Source organism: Sander vitreus, chromosome 5, assembly GCF_031162955.1.
Source record: "Sander vitreus isolate 19-12246 chromosome 5, sanVit1, whole genome shotgun sequence".
In the NCBI taxonomy this organism is placed as follows: Eukaryota; Metazoa; Chordata; class Actinopteri; order Perciformes; family Percidae; genus Sander; species Sander vitreus.
This window is the reverse complement of record NC_135859.1, coordinates 1813308-1830686: the sequence shown is the minus strand read 5'-3', so window position 1 is coordinate 1830686 and position 17379 is coordinate 1813308. Positions and strand designations below refer to the sequence as shown.

General features: G+C 40.1%; 1 protein-coding gene across 1 annotated transcript in view; it reads left to right on the top strand.

The window, feature by feature from the left end:
• galnt9 (polypeptide N-acetylgalactosaminyltransferase 9) overlaps window positions 1-17379 on the top strand; it is a 112042-nt gene that overhangs the window by 57573 nt on the left and 37090 nt on the right. Inside the window, exon 6 of the mRNA XM_078249647.1 lies at window positions 8206-8323. Within this exon, the coding sequence (XP_078105773.1) occupies window positions 8206-8323 (118 nt within the window). The remainder of the gene's footprint in view (window positions 1-8205; window positions 8324-17379) is intronic.

The following is a 17379-nucleotide window of genomic DNA, read 5'->3' as shown; positions in this document are numbered from 1 at the left end:
GAGACAGGGAGATAGCAGTAACTGGAATGTGTTCAAAACCAGAAAGAGAGGGGTAGCGGCAAAAATGGATGTGCTGTCTTTTATTAATACTCGTCGATACTATTCAATATCTGGCTGGGCTTGATTCTAGAGGAAGTGCGAGCAAAATAAGAGAGAGAAAAGAACAGATAAAGATAGGTGCAGTATGCACATAGCAAATGTGGTCATGCCTAAAATGCACTTTAACAAAAAAACTGTAGCTGCCTCTCAGGTGCACGGTTAAAGGGATAGTTTGGCTTTTTTGAAGTGGGGTTGTATGAAGTACTTATCGATACTCAGTGTATTAGCTACAGGTGATAATGGTTAGTACCCGTTTAGCGAAGTAGACAGGGTTAGGGTTGTGAACTCAAAACTGACTTAGGGCCCTATCTTGCACCCGGCGCAGCGCAGCGCAAAGCCTGACGCAAGTGTCTTTGCTAGTTTAAGACCGATGCAGTTGTCAGTTTCCCGTCCAGCGGCCGCGTCGTTTAAATAGCAAATGCACCTGAGCCCATCTGTGCGCCGGTGGGCGTGCTGGTCTTACAGGGAGGTGTGTTCAGGTGAATTCTGGGCGTATTGCTATCTTGAGGCAGCGGAAGGTGATGGCGCCATTGACCAACAAAAACCTGGTCTAAAGTCAGTAACGCAGCATTTCATTGTTATTTTAACAGCAAATTAGTCAAAGGCGCACACTATGCTTGTTACACACACAGGGATGCGCAGCAAATCAGACAAACATGCAAGAGATTAAAAATAAAAATATTAAAATGTGAAATAGTATTATGATACGATCTGCATATCTACGTATTTGTTTATTATTTATTTATTTACTGTAAACAAAAGAAAAATGTGTGAATCTAGTCACACATTTGAATCTAGAGTCAATAGTGCGCAGTAACTCCTAAATAATTTTGATTACTCACTGACGTCCAGTGATCACCTTGCATCACTTTGCAGCATTTCCAGTTTGGCTGCTTTCTCCGTGTCGTACAGGCTGTGTATGCATGAAACTACTGTCCCCCTCGACGGCAATGTATAAGACGGGTCAGAACATGCCAACCATAGTCTTTAAGACCCGAGTCTTCTACGATGCTGACAGGTCTGCAGTTAGTTGCCACCCATTTTACAAGAGCTGTAGTAATTTTTGGGGATTTGGTTTCATCCACAGGTCGGCAAGTAGCACTCTCCAAAATAGTTCTTAGCCTGAGCCTGCTAGCATCAACCTGAGTCACGTTAACTGTACGACTATGCTTAGCTCGTAGGTGGTAGCTCAAGCTTGACGTGCTTCGGTGATATTTGAATTCGTCTTTACACAAGGTGCATATGGCTTTTGACCCGTCCGGGAGTTTTGGAAAATAGAAAACGCCATTCAGAACTGTGTTGCTGCTGTCTTTCTCCATCATGCCTGCAGCCTGCAGCAGCAGGATGTGTTACGAGGAAGTATGGCAAAGTGCGGCAAAGGGTCAAAATAGTAGCCTGTATAGTAATATAATATTATTATTATTATAATAGTATAATAATAGCCTGGCATGACGCGAAGCCGAGTGAAGTGAAAATAAATTAATAAATGGCGGCATGCAATTAAAAAAGAATAACGTGTTATGCTCGGCCCTTAATCGCATCGTGTTTAGGGCTAATTAATTAGTACAAAAAAAGAGACAAGATCAAGATCAAGGACAAGGATAGAGAGCATAATCAGATAGCAATAATAAAAGTAAAAGCAATCACATAAAGTAAAGTAGCTACTGTAGCATGAGTTTCTCTGCCAGGTTGTTCCAGAGTCAAAAGGATGAACTTTAGTATCAAGAACAGACATGGCAAGGATTTAAGAAGCCTAACTGAGGGTCTGAGGCAACACACTGGCAAATGGAGAGTTCAAGGGCCTGCAGTATTTTAGGATCGACCTTGTCATGCTTTAAAATGAATCAGTAAGTCTGTCAGTTGATTCTAAACCCATCGGCAAATTGAACAGTTGCTGGAATCAGAATAAGCTACATTTTTTGATTTGTATCACTGAAAGCCTCGGCTGCTGCATTTCAACTAAGCTGCAAACATGAAACATACTGATACTTCTTAATAGAATGTCTTCTAATATTCCAAACTTATAAAGCTTAAATATTCACACATACTGTCGGATTTTGACCAAGGGCAATAAAAACTGAATTCCAAAGCAGTTTCATTACCTCGCTCGGTCCAGCAAAGGCAAAGCAATAAAGGTTTAATTTGATACAGTTGCTCTTATACAAACAAACAAAGTGATAACTTTTATAGTGTGGACCTAAATATTGATGTCTTATCAAAGCTTTACAAAAACCATGTATTATTGAGCATAAAGAGCTAGACCTGGGATAGAAGAAAGATAGAACAGCCTCATACACTGCAGAGCTGGTTCGTGTTTCCCCGCAAATGGACAAATCGCCTCAAGGGCCAGTTGAAGTGTGTCGGCTGTGTGGATTTCTATTGGAAATCATTCTCCCACTTGTTTCCTCAAGGTTTCTGCCCATCAACAACAGACGCTTTGTGGCCATTCAGAGCTCAGTCTCAAAGCCTTTTCTGGCTCAGACACATTCAACAACAAAGCGAGTAAAAAGGAACAAGAAGGCACAAAACTGCCACACTCTGGATTGCAACCATCATTAGAGATTTGACAAAAATATATTTTTGCTTTGGAAACGTATGTACAGCGATTATTGACAGGACAGAATAGGATGGTAGTGAAAAGGTCTACCATGTGGTGGTTTGAACAGAAACCTGAAATACTCAAAGAAAACCACATGGACACTGTTTCCTAAGTGGAAAGCCATGTATTTGGATAAGAGAAGAGCTTTATAGGAAGGCCCACACCAAACATCTGTATAATTTCTTGAGATTGTCATCTGCTCTGGCCGCAGTTTAAATCACTTTTGAGCAAAGAAAATATGAGAATCAAACATAGGTAAGCAACACTTACAATAGTTTCTGCAATTTGCTGTTATAGGCATACTTCAGTAAGGCAAATAGGAGTATAAGCTTTCCATAGATAAAAAAAAAAAAAGTTCAATATAAGCCAGTAGATTACTGGTTAAGAAACTTATTAACAGGACTATAAACACCACTGCACTTTAAACAGGTGTAACAATAAATGATGCACACAACAAATGACGCACACATGTACACAGCAATAGAGGACTTTTCGATAATATGTCAAAGTCCAGTGAAGTATTTTGTCATCAAGTATGGCAATGTTTATCAATAGTAGCTATGAATGATATAGCCTTTAAAAGAGTTCATAAGATAATGTGATTTAACATGATTATGATAAGTCAAATTATTACTTTGAAAAAGAAATTCAAACAAAATTACGACATTTCATTAATTTTCCTCTTATTCGTTACTTGATGCATCAGGGCTGTCATACCATTTGAAATGCGACGTCACAGAAAAGCCACATGCCTGGTTCAAAAAGCAGTTTCAACAGCAGTGTCTTCATCTGGAAGACAAGTAAGCAATCTATGATAAAAGTCTTTATTTTGCCAAATTGTATATATGTATCAGATGTTCATATTGCATACTGCAAGCAGATATTCTGGGGGGGGCAAAGTTAAGGGGTGGGAGGGGCGGATAAGCCCTGCAGGCGCACCATCTGCACGCTAAAAATAACCTAAACCTAATGACATTAAATGAGAAACCCACTGGAAAATTCCACCATTAATCTGTGATGTCTAATGTAGTCCAGAAGTTAGTGACAAACACACTTTCTTTATGTTGCTGTTTGAAGTGACTTCTCTGTGCTGTATACGTGTAGGTACAAAGAGCCAGAGCAACAGTGCGGGTAACTAAAAAGTGGTGACAAATAGAAAAACAATGGCTGGGTGTGTCATTCCCACTTACAAAATATTCCAAAAAAGCCACTAGAGACTGTGTTGTATTTTACAGCCAAGTGATTGAAGGCACACATAGAGCAGGAACAGTAGCTGTGTTGCATCAAAGCCTATTGAACGTTTTAGTCAATGGAGAAACTGGTACCTCTGGCTCTTCTATGATTGATTTCTCTTTGTCTGATTGTTGAATACTGCTGAAAAAATTGCGAGTCAGAGTGAAACCGGCGCTGTTTTGATTCTTGAAACCAGAAGTGGACATGCATAGCATTCAGCCTCTCTATTTTCTGGTATTTTTGGAGGAACAGCTGGCTCTAATTACTCATTTAAATTCAGTTCATTGGCTCTAGTAGGGGGATTACTTTTTTAATGCCTTCATATTGCATGTTTGATCACCGTGCACCCCAGACAAATGAGAGAAACTTTGCTATAATTTGTTCTTTTTTCTTTTCCCTTTAAGGCTCTGACACACCAACCCGACGGCTGACCTTCGGCAGAAAAGGCAGTTGGACTGACAGCCTCCCCGAGTTGGTCAAAAAAGTTGTTCGTAACACACCGAAGCAACGCTGACTTGAGCATACGTTCTGCGTGCGTGAGACGCAATACGTCTCCATAACAGCAGGCGGCGCTAATCTGTATTGTCGCCCAAATAAACCGGTAGCTGATTGGACGAACGCGTCACGTGGGTCTGGTTGCTACAACCGGGCATAATGCCTTCTTCGTTCGGAATACGATCTCATATTTTACGAAGATAGTTCACCGAAACATGTTTCTGAAAACATTTTAAGCGAGAAATATGCCATGCAGTTGCTGAATCTGTCTTCATTTCAGATCAACAAAGGTCAGTTTAAAAGATTTTCGTCAGATTTTGAGAGGCGTTAGTCAGGCTCATCCCAATCGTCATTTCCGGGTTAGCGCTCCACCAATCAGATTGGCCATTGAGTCCGACTGCCCGCCGTCCGATTCAACATGTCAAATCGGCCCAAATGAAGGCCGACGGCTCCTCCGACTGACGACAGCACGGAACACACCGAACAGACTCGAGTCACCGACCTCGCCAGACTGTCTGACGGCTGATTATTGGGTTGGTGTGTCAGGGCCCCACTGAAGTTGAGACTTATCAGTGTGAGGATATTTCATACCGGTGCTAAAAAGCATCGCAAACATAACAAATGTGTTTTAGCTTCATCATCACATGCATCTGACTTAAGGTGCTGAGTCTGTACTGAAACAGACAGGGTTTACATTGCCAGGAAGCTTATTTTAAAGAGAACACTCAAGGAGAGCTGCACAAAGTTTGCACTGTGCAGACAAGCAAGGTAGGTCACTTGTCAGGAGAGGAGAAAGGATGAGGTGAACGAGGCTGAGTGTGTGCTGCGTCTGTTTTTTTATCTGCACAGTGAGTGCAAATAATGGCACTTGAAAGCCTCCCTGTCATGGCCTTATAATTTAAACAAAGACTGTATGAGGCTACGTCTGGCAATAAGAGTATATGAGTCAGCAAGCATGGGTTGTTTTAACAAAAGTTACTTTTTAGTGTGGAACAAAGGTATTTAGAATAATTAGCTAAAGACATTCTCAGTATTAATGTAAGTATTCATATATTGTAAGTAAGTATTTATTTTCCACTAAGAAGTGTTTGACACTCTAGTTGGATGTCACATAAATAATGAGAATAAGAGTACTAAATATGGTAATAAGTATATTTTGACACTCTTTATGCCATAAGGAGGAAATAACTTTTAATCAGTAATCACCATAAAGCACAACAAGAGCACTTTCAACAAGCTGTTGTTTCTTTAAAATGTATTATTTTGAGCAACTTGCATCAATTTGGCACTACGCATACAACATGTACTATGAATGTCAAATCATAAAGATTTATGTCAGAACAATGGTAGGAAAGCTTTTTCCGGAAATATAATGGTACATGTGGGTTTACATTGATCCGTGCACCAGAGATTTAGTCATCTACTGATCAATACAAAATAAAATAACTCTCCATGGTAATGGGCCACAGTGTTTTATATGGGGTCTAAACCTAAAAGCACCTGGCTCACATACAATATGGCTCAGTGCACTCTTTTAACACAGAGTCAGTGAATCATAATGCAGCTTTCCACTTTGAGTACTTACTACTGCCATGGCTCTCAAACTGAAGAGGCACACACACATATGCTTCTTTTGTATGTGTGTGTAACAATATATGGTGAACGTACCCCGGGCAGCATTTAACCCTTGTATTGTCTTCCCGTCGACGACCGTGCACTTGTCTGTTTATAAAGCATAAAGTAGCCTATAATTATCACTCAATTCTGTGTTACATCTTCTTTGCCAACTTTATAACTTATTACAACTAGTTTTACACTTATTTTTGGAATTGATGGCCAATAAACTCATTTACATGAAATTATGCTTATTATTGTTGAGTAAAATAAGAAAGCATTATGAATTGTTTTGACAACAAGTGTTTGGAACCATCCATGTTATTTTTGGGAAATTTGGTTGAAAGAAAGCCATAGTAACTGATATAGAAACTTTGAAAATGGGTCAAATTTGACCCGAGGACAACACGAGGGTTAAGAAAGAAGAATAAAGCCACTCATTGGTCACTTTAGAGAAAAAAATAACGCAGCTCAGCACTGCGTATAAAATGTCGTGCTTTTTCTGGGGCTTTTTCCCAGAGCACTTAAGACCTGACAGATAATAGTAGTAAAAAGCAGCCCTGAGGGGACAGCAGCTAAAGTGGGACCATTTCTTTTAGTAAAGGTGGAAAGTAACCACTTTGTTTTGTGAAAAAAACACTATCTATCTCTTGCTCTACCAGCTGACCTTGAGTGTTTTCAAGTTGCTTTGGTTTTGAAAGTAGTTTTAGTTTTTTCTACTAAATCATAACTAGAAGGGCACTCGGAGAGCGCAGACCTCCATCATCTCACAATGTTAATGCAGTGTGAACTTTCCTAGTCGGGAACGGAGTTTTCCGACTATTAAGACAACATGAATGCAGCACAAATGCCCATCTGGCAATTTTAACGAGTGAAAAATTATTTTGGTAGGTGCCCCGTTATTCAGATCCGGTCCAAAATTGAATGGGTTCTTCCTTGGCCCATGCTTCACCCTTCTACAAAGTTTCATGAAAATCAGGCTTGTAATGTTTTTTTTGGTATCCGGCTGACAGATAAACAAACCAACCATGGACAAACCGAACCAAAAACATAACCTCCTTGGCGGAGTTAATAAGTATAAGGAAATCTGACAATTTCTGTTAAAATGTCATGCTGGATGTTATGTTTAGTTTCCTTCTCTTTCTTGTACTTGTACTACTTTTTATTTCATCTAAATATTAAAGCTGCACTAATCAATGTTTTTATATTCACAATGTATCAAAGTATGAACCCACAGAGACTAACCCACCTACTCTGCAGTTCCCCCTAAGTGATACAGAGCATTTGATTCAGAGCGTCTTTTAATTACATTTTTTGGTTTACTTTACTGTTTTGGTTCACTCTCACCACTTTCATCAACCTCATTTCCAGCCACAGCAGGCAGCTGTTTTCAGTAAAAAAAAAAAAAGCTCTGATAAAGCCACTGTATGCTACCTGCCCAGCACCAACAAACAGCAGACATTGTGGAGCATTTAGCAGCTAGAGAGAGATATATTTCTCAGGAGTTGGTGGGAAGTATAAAGAGCTAAAAAAGAGAGTGAATATTGGAGTTAGATTTGTCAGGTGATCAGAAACACAACACCAAATGAATGTTTGCCAATAGATTAATTATTGCTGCTTTAAAGCTGCACCACATCTTAGCATCCCCAAATGGCAACAAGAGATTGGCTGACTTGATGCACAGAAATCTAGCAGCCCTACCAATATATTGGGATCGGATAACAGACATTTCTGCCTCGACCACAGTGGCTGCATTTTTAAATAAAACCAGGCCGAGCTGGACTGATGAAAAATTCAAATTATCTTTTTAATTCCTGTTGGCATTTCCATATTGTCACTCTGTCAGTGTGTTCAGAGCCACTCTGGTCTCTCTGGTCAAAGGAAGGCACAACATAACTTTGCAGACCTGGGATGCCTTCTGCTTTGATTACATTGAATATTTTAGCATTCAAGTCAAGTCAAGTGTATTTCAGCCATAGGAATGGAAATTACAGTGCTCATACTGCTTATTTAATGCTCATAAAAGATAGAGCATAAATACAATACAAATAGACCATAAATACAGTACAGAAATTATAAAAATGTACACATTTTCTGTGGGTATATAAAAGTTTAGTGACTGGATAATAATATTCAAAAGATGCCGTCTTTCTTTGCTCATCCAGAACTCCAGCTATGATCGGCTGCTCCTTTGTGGTTGACCGGGAATACTTTGGTGAGATTGGTCTGCTGGATCCTGGCATGGAGGTCTACGGAGGCGAGAACATCGAGCTCGGCATGCGGGTAAGGACCACAGATGGTTACCCATGCTGCTGTTACTATGCATTTTAATTGGAATGAGACTTTGATAAAGCAATTATATTAAATAAAATGTCTACTTTTTTCTTTTCTTAAACTAAATTAAAAGCCACTGTGTTAATCAGAAGATGAAATTGCTCGGTGAATTGTGGCAAGAAAAGTTGCTTTTTAATGAGTCATTCCTTCAAAGCTTGAGGGTTTTTCATGTGCTGTCGTACACCAAGAAGGCCACACAAAAAGCCATAATTACAAATCCAATATTTGAGGGGGTAATTTTTAGATGTAAAGTCCCGGTTGGAATGATTTGTGAAATCTATATTCAGACTTGAACAGTTTATGATGAAGTGTTCTTATGTTTCCCAGCCAGTGAGAAGCAGCTTAAGATACAAAACCCAGGGGCGTCAACAGAAGCCATGATTAAACTTTGCAAAGTTTCTTAGATGGGAGTGGAGGAGAAAAAAAATCCCCTTAATGCAAATCTTCAACCAACCCAAAGGCTCTAAAGCCTGTATACGGAAAATGTAAATCTCTTTTGCTGCTGCTTTGAGGTGAATTTAACGCTTCATGTGAGCGAAGGGCTTGCTGAAGAATTGGTTAGCGTTTAAATTCAGAAAATGTTTCTCTCCAGCCGAGTGGAACCATTCTGAATCTAAACGCACTCCTTTGGCTTATTGGAATGAGATGTGCTTGAAAGATTCCACTCCTTCATTTAACATCATGCCCACATCCATTTCAAAATCTCAAGATGACTTCACCGACACCTCTGAAGTGTCGGCCGCCTTTGAAAAAGCATTTGAACGGAGGCCGGAGAAGGGATCTTGGTTTATAGATTGCTGCTGTGCTTTATTGACGTCAGAGATGTTTACAATTGTTGATGACAAAGCTAGAGCCTCTCATTATTCCACACAATGTCTTTTCCCCTACATCAACAGCATGTTGTTGTTTTTTTTGCCATCGACAATCATGCCACAGTCATCTAGCTTCTTGTGTCTTTGTCTGATAGTTGTTTTTCTATTATCACTCAGCATTATGTATTATGTGCCAACTGCCAACAGAATCCCCAAGGTGACACGGCGTTTTGTCATTCAGTAGAGCTGCTTATATACCTAACAAACCATGCATCTGAGTTACGAAGAAGAAGTACGTGAGGGAGATCAATTCAGCTACAGCAGCTAAATAAAGTTAGAACAACTCTATGGAACTGCGGGATATAAAGTAGTGTAACAATGAACTTGTTTTGGCTCTCATACATATAATCTCCTCATTGACTCTGTTTGTTTTCTCTGAATATTTACTGTAGCTTTTTGATTGATGAAGTGAAGGGAATATGCTTCTCTGTCAGCGAACACAATGCCATCACCAATGCAATTACCTCTCTTCCTGTTTGGCCTGTCCGTGTGGAAATGAAACACATGCCACTGAAAAGGGGCTATTGAGCACATGCACAAGCTTCAATAGGTCTGCAGTCAACAACCTACTGCAACCATTCATATTGTACAGCCGCTAATGGAATGGAGATGGGCTTCTGGTGAGTGGACGGCAATTACTTCTAAGGCTACTGCGGCTCAGGCAGCTCATTGTAGTGCCGGCTGAGGAGTTGCCTTTTCGGCTGGGCTTGATTGACAAGAACACGTTTAACAATTAGCCAGGGCAGATCACAATAACTGAGCCTGCCCGGGACCATCTGACTACAGGGGGATGATGAAAGGCAGGGTTCACGCAGAAAGGTTATGGCGTATTTATAATTTACTGTGAGTTCCGGCTTCTGTAGCTTTGCTCTGGAGAAAAAAAGGCTTCCAGGATCTAAAGAACTGGCCTCTTTCTAAACAGAGAGGAGGCGAGGATGTGCTAGGGTTGATTATACAGTACATAGCACTGCGTGTGGTGTTGTTTCCATGAGAATGAGAATAACATAAAACCAAGGGAAGGAAAACTGAATCATAAATCTCTCTGAAGTTTTCTGTTTGTTCAGATGTGAAATAATTTACACAGTAAGACCTGTAAATGAAAATAAATGGAGAGAGAGGGAGAGGATAAAACTGCAGAGACAAAGAAAACAGTTATGTAAAAGATGCTCTCAGCATGTTGTAGTGAGGGGTAGATACATTATCTGCAGCATCACCAATAATACATGGAAGCTACATAACCATTTCAAAATAAAATATAATCAACTGGATGTATTATTACCATTACTGGATCAGCTATTGATGCTGCTTAACCTCATAACACATTTTCCCATCTACAAGCAATGTAGGAAGTTGATATCTTCACCTTTTCAATAACTGTAAATGTCTGAACACGAACATCCGGCTTGCCACAAGGCTCTGTTTGCAAACAGAGAAAAATGGTCTGGGACAGAAATGATGAATTCTGCCAGAAGTGTCAATATGTGTTTATCTTGTAATGTGTCTGCGGCCCCTCCTGCATTGCTGAGTCTTTGCTGATATAGCATCTCAGGAGACCGGGACATTGCCTTTCATTTCAAAGTTCCATTGGGCGCAAGTATTATCCTGTGGAAAATCTGTCTGCAAATATAATACTACATTAAATCTATCGAGGGTCATCTCCGCAGCTGCTGCTCCTGCTACTTCCACTGACATCTGACGTGACCTGAAACGTTTCTATTCTCATTTTCCTAATATTTTTTCTATTGTGAAGTTAACAGCTCATCTATATGAGATGACGATTAAGGGAATGTCAATCCATTGGCTATAACTAAACATTATCGAGTGGGGTTTTGACTGATCAGGGGAATGCATCACTCCTAATGCACGCAGTGATACAATTCGATGTGTTCAGAAGTTTCCAGGTGCCATTGTTTATACTTTATTTAATATTTTCTCATTTTCCATCATAAAGTAAATGATTTCCCTATCCTCTGAAACAACATTTAGACCATTATAAAAACTCCCAGTTGAAACATTTGAGTGAACAATGAATCCTTTAAAGGTCCCATGGCATGAAAATTTCACTATATGAGGTTTTTTTTAACATTAATATGAGTTCCCCCAGCCTGCCTATGGCCCCCCAGTGGCTAGAAATGGTGATAGGTGTAAACAGAGCCCTGGGTATCCTGCTCTGCCTTTGAGAAAATGAAAGCTCAGATGGGCCGATCTGGAATCTTCCCTTTATGACGTCATAAGGGGAAAGGTTACCTCCCCTTTCTCTGCTCTGCCCGCCCAGAGAATTTGGCCCGCCCATGAGAGAGAGACATCATGGCTTTCAAACGAGCAAAGTGGCAGTTGGTCAAGGCCACACCCCCACCCTCCACCTTACCCCCCCTCTCTCCTCCACAATAGCATTTAAGGCTACAGACACAGAAATGGCACATCCTAAGGAAAGCTCATTGTGGGACTGGCTCTAGTGACTGTAATTCTGCACCAAGGCTGAATTTCGGGAAAGAGACTTCAGATACAGTATTAGGGGACCACTAAGGTCTATATAAAAGAGACTTCAGATACAGTATTAGGGGACCACTAAGGCCTATATAAAAGAGACTTCAGATACAGTATTAGGGGACCACTAAGGCCTATATAAAAGAGACTTCAGATACAGTATTAGGGGACCACTAAGGCCTATATAAAAGAGACTTCAGATACAGTATTAGGGGACCACTAAGGTCTATATAAAAGAGACTTCAGATACAGTATTAGGGGACCACTAAGGCCTATATAAAAGAGACTTCACATACAGTATTAGGGGACCACTAAGGTCTATATAAAAGAGACTTCAGATACAGTATTAGGGGACCACTAAGGCCTATATAAAAGAGACTTCAGATACAGTATTAGGGGACCACTAAGGCCTATATAAAAGAGACTTCACATACAGTATTAGGGGGACCACTAAGGTCTATATAAAAGAGACTTCAGATACAGTATTAGGGGACCACTAAGGCCTATATAAAAGAGACTTCAGATACAGTATTAGGGGACCACTAAGGTCTATATAAAAGAGACTTCAGATACAGTATTAGGGGACCACTAAGGCCTATATAAAAGCATCCAAAAAGCAGCATGTCATAGGCCCTTTAAAAACGTTACAAATTTAAAGAAAGCCATAGATGGTTCAAATAAACTAAAACATCACTACAGGGCTTGGGAAACTGTGAGGAATCAGTATTTTTCCTCGTCTAGATAAGTTTACCCCACACATTATGCCTGTATGCTCACTTTGCCATCAGGAAACCATCCAAACTGCTTGATTAAATCTGTGTCATTTTCATAACAATCAGGCACTTTCAAATCCAAGAAACTCAAGTGTGATCTCATGGGGTGGACTGCTTGTCTCAATGACATTTATTAAACCCACCAGGAACTCCTTTCTGAAGTAATGAACCAAAAAATGATTTAGTCTTTTTTTTTTTCTTCTTCTTCTTCTTCTTCTTTGAAATCTCCTCTCCATAACCACCTGGGCTGGGCCTCGAGGCATCTGGTCATAATCTCTCTGCAGTCAGGAGAATGGAGCTAATTAAAGGCTAGCAGTACCAGCAGCCAGTGAGGAGCGGGACATAATTACACTTCAGAAGGTGCCCCCCCCCCCTCCTTGCAGAGTTATTAAAGTGTGATGACAGGTTACAGTACTACAGTTCAGTACGGTATTATGTTGGGTTCTGATTAGATTTTACATCAGTTGTATGTATTTAATATTTACTAGACAATTTACCACTATACATAATTCAAAAACCAATTTGCAAGGGGCGACCTCTAGCTCACCCAGTAAGAGCGTGCGCCCCATGTAGGCTGAGTCCTTTGCAGTGGTCCGGGTTCGAGTTCGGACCTGCGGCCCTTTGCTGCGTGTCATCCCCCATCTCTCTCCCACCTTTCCTGTCTATCCACTGTCACTATCTAATAAAGGGAAAAGCCCCCAAAAAATCATCTTTAAAAAGAAAAAATTCAATTTGCTATTAAGCAGAAGTTTTAAAACTGTGAGAGATGCCTCTCCACGTGGGGGCACAAGAGAGATACTGTTTGAGTTGAAAGAGGCATGGCGATGTTCTGAACTGTCGTGTTGCACCATAACAGAAAGTTAGTTGTTGTAGTTTGACTCAGCAACACAGTTAACTGTTGGCGCTGCAGCTGTGGCTGTGATACATACACAGCCAACCCTAACACATAGAGACAGTTAAGATGCTTTCAAATGCTTTGTGCCCAATTTCCACAATTTGCATCACAAATTGTACTCCTTGTCTGAGTCATAACTCAGTAAACAGATATAATACACATATTTTTTTGATTTAGTGTGACTTCAACTTCCTGGGGATATCCTTATCCCAGCTGTCCATTAAATAAACCTGCATACAACCGCTTAGAAATCATAGAAAACTTGCCTGAGAATCTTTTTTAAAGTACATTGCAAACAGGAATTGCTAATAGCTAATTCGGCATACTTTTAATAGTGCCAATGTGCCAAAATGTAAACAAATATAGGCTAAATAAATGGAGCTCAATTTGTAGCCCACAGTTAACTGACTCCAAGGCAACATTATACTCAAATATTTTAGATTATTGTTTAACTGTATCATTCTTAACCTAAAAAATTGATTGTCTGTTGACTAAGATGCAACAATTATCAGCCAATCAGACAATAAACCCAAGAGCCCATCGTACATTATGCTGCATCTTATGCAACCCACTGCTCTCATATCACAGTCCATCTATGTTTAACAGATGGTAACTTTGCTGAATAGATAAAAGGTAAAAAAACAAAAACAAACTGTGAAGCCAAGATGAGCCAGTAAGAATTATTTCAGGCGACACAATAGCAGGTGCTGCTTCAAAGCAGTTGGTAGATGCAGTCAGATGTTGCTTTTAGTTTATACTGAGAACATCTGGATTTGTAGATACAAATGGATTCAAAGGGAGTTGGCACACTCCAGATGTGTTGCTGTGTTAAACGTGTGACAATGTCTATATAACTATGTACGTATATGCATATGTATATACAGTTTAATCCACATTTTACATTAATGTTATGTTGCCCACCTTAAAGTTCAGTCTGTAATTTTGGGAGTGACTTTCATTTGATGTTGTGTTTTGTTTAATGTATGATCAGGGGATGAGAAGGTGGATGGTGACTGTGGTTAGTTTAAGCTTTATTTACACCTCTTATGCCATCCCTGTGGCAGCTGTGTGCGAAAACTCCGAAGCTACGCCGTAGACTACGCCGTAGACTACGCCGTAGACTACGCCGTAGCTGACATGCCACTGATACTGGTGTAGAGACTGATCAGAGTAAAAACAACATGACACAAGTATCTTCTCCTTTTCAGTAACACACATTTAACAAAGACGTCTCCACGGCAAACCTTCTGTGTCTGTTGTTCTGCAGAAACAATGACATGATGGCTCGGAGAAGTCCCATAGTCAGTTTTATACTGTAACAAAGCGAACCTTCCCCCCCATCGCTTGTATCACAAAGTTAAAAAATCGTAAACACAGTTGCTGTGGGGATTCTAATTAAAGCACAATACGTTTATCATGTATGATGCACCTAAACTGTAATCTACACTACAGTGTCCAAGTTCAACATGCACGGCTATCCAATGACAACGAGGCTCGTAGCGAGTGAAAAACATAATAAAGATCCATATGCATATGCAATGCTGTATTGATAAAAACAGACCTTATGCTAAAATTGACTGTCCTATAACTAAAATCTACAATTTGCGGTCAGAAATATTGTCACTTCACATTGTTCTTCGTTGAAGCTTAACTTCACTCACTAACTCCACTGTGATCCTAAAACTAATGATTTACTGTGCTGCTGTTCATCTCGCTACATTTCGGTAGTGAAAACATCTTCATTCAGTCCGCCTCGCTCATAAATCTCAAGCACAGGACCATGAGAATCAGCAAGTAACTCGGACAGTTTGGTGTGTTGTTGATGTTGTTTTCTGGCAACTTTCTGCAAGAATGCAGCAACACGATTGTACACGGAGACACTGATCCTTCACCAGGACTAATGGAGTAAATGCTAATGTAAGGCTACAATGAGTTATCAGGGGCTGCTACGATAAGCCCAGAGCAAGTTACTTCCTGATAAGCCCAGTTTCTTTGGGGAACAGCAGAGCTGCGTGACCTCTCTCTCTCTGCCCATTCATAACATACCGCACCAAACATTCTCCTGTGCTGCTGTGTGTTAATATGTGTTTGTGTGGGCGCTTTGGTGGGTTGTGTAATGTATTACATACAGGAACATTCAGATAATTGTACCTTGAACATTTCTGACATGCACCCAATTAGAACAGCTAACCAAACCTCTGCAGCGCTTGCCTCCAACTCCTACAGGCTGCACAAGAAGTCACCTTGAAAAGGGCATGAATGCCGTTATGAGGTGGCCATTAAGCGCCAGCCATCTGTGGACACCATCCATTCTGGCAGCTTTAAAACCACCAGTTTGCCCATGTCCATCAAGCAGCAAATGACAGTGGGCGCTGACCATATGTGAGTCCTTTCCAACAAACTGAGTCTTTCCAAAGATGAGAACAAATCTTAGGCCTCTGAGGAATCCTGGTATTACACTTCATCAAATGGAGGAGACAAATGTGGAAAATTATTAGATAAATGCCATAATGAGGAATGCTGTATGAGCTTGTGGACAAGGCACGATATACCAAACAATCTGGTAGCTACATATGGTGCAGAAGACTATCCCTATATAACTGCATTTTATCATTTACAGGGATGTGTTACCTGAGTCTGTTCTCATCTCTTTTCGAGAACTGTTTTCTAGGCCTGCATGATATGTGGAGATTCTGCGATGTGCGATAACATTGTTTAATATTGCGATGGTAATATGACTTGCCATACATAAACAAATATTGAAGTGTGCATATTAGCTACACATTTCCTATATCAGTCTGGTTTTCTTTAAATTCAGAACCAGATTACTATTGAATAGTTTAAATATACCTAAGCTAAATGTTGTTTGTAAAACAGCAACAGTAGTTTCCAACAGCTACATCACTATATGAAACTAATTAATGGGTAACTGGAAACAATCTAAAATGTCAATAAAATAAATAATATTCCTGACATCAAAATACTGACTGAAGTTTAGTAAGAATGAAGATTTAGGAGTCATTCATCCCTCTGCTGAGGGGAATCTGGTACTCACACCTTCACGCCAAGGTATGATGACAATATTGTCGTGCTTAATAATTATGCATGTGGATTTACTGCTGAGAAAAGGAGAAGGGGCTAATTTGTCTCAGCCAGCAGCTATATATTTTTAAATTGTAAGATACATGGCAAACTAAGATAAACAGACTCCATACAGACACACAATTCGCTGTTAGCCTAGCTAACGCGCTGTGCTCATGTAAAACATAATGGCAGTGGATAAGAGACTGCTGCAAAGTAGATTTAAAAAATCACTTTCTGCATGTCAACATGTTTAGGCTTGTTGAACAGGTGTATTGATAAAGTAATGGCGTTTTACTAGCAAATTATTTCACTTACAGTAACGAGCGTAGTTGTCTCCATGGCGGCCTCTCTGATCTGCTGTCTGCTGACTTGGCTCCGTGTGTGTATGTTTGTTGCCTCGACACAAAGCAGGGCAGCAGCATCAAATTATTGTTCTTGTTTGTCGCGTTTTAGGCATTCTTTTGCCTATGTTCATATCGCGATGACTATGAAAATATGATTTATTGTACACCATATGTTTTCTACACTCTCAGAATAAAGTCCAGTCTTGGTTCTGACTTGGTCCGGAGCTTGTTTGATCTTTGGAATCTTACTTTTGTCTTGACTGTGCTTTGTCTTTGACTTGCATTAGGTAGCCTAACAACAACCCTGCTCTGTTCATGCCATTCTTGCTACATGACTGATTCATTCTCTCATGACACAGTAGAGCTACAACATGGGCGGAACCTTCTGCCATCCATCAATACAGCCCGCATAAGGGTAGCAATAGCATTGGATATTGATTGGGCATTTGTCATTTTCAATGCCTGCATTATTTAGTGGCTGAATCAATCTGTTAGAGCTTAATGGACTCAGGTTTACTTACTCCATGGTTCATTCCTGTATGTTCCATCC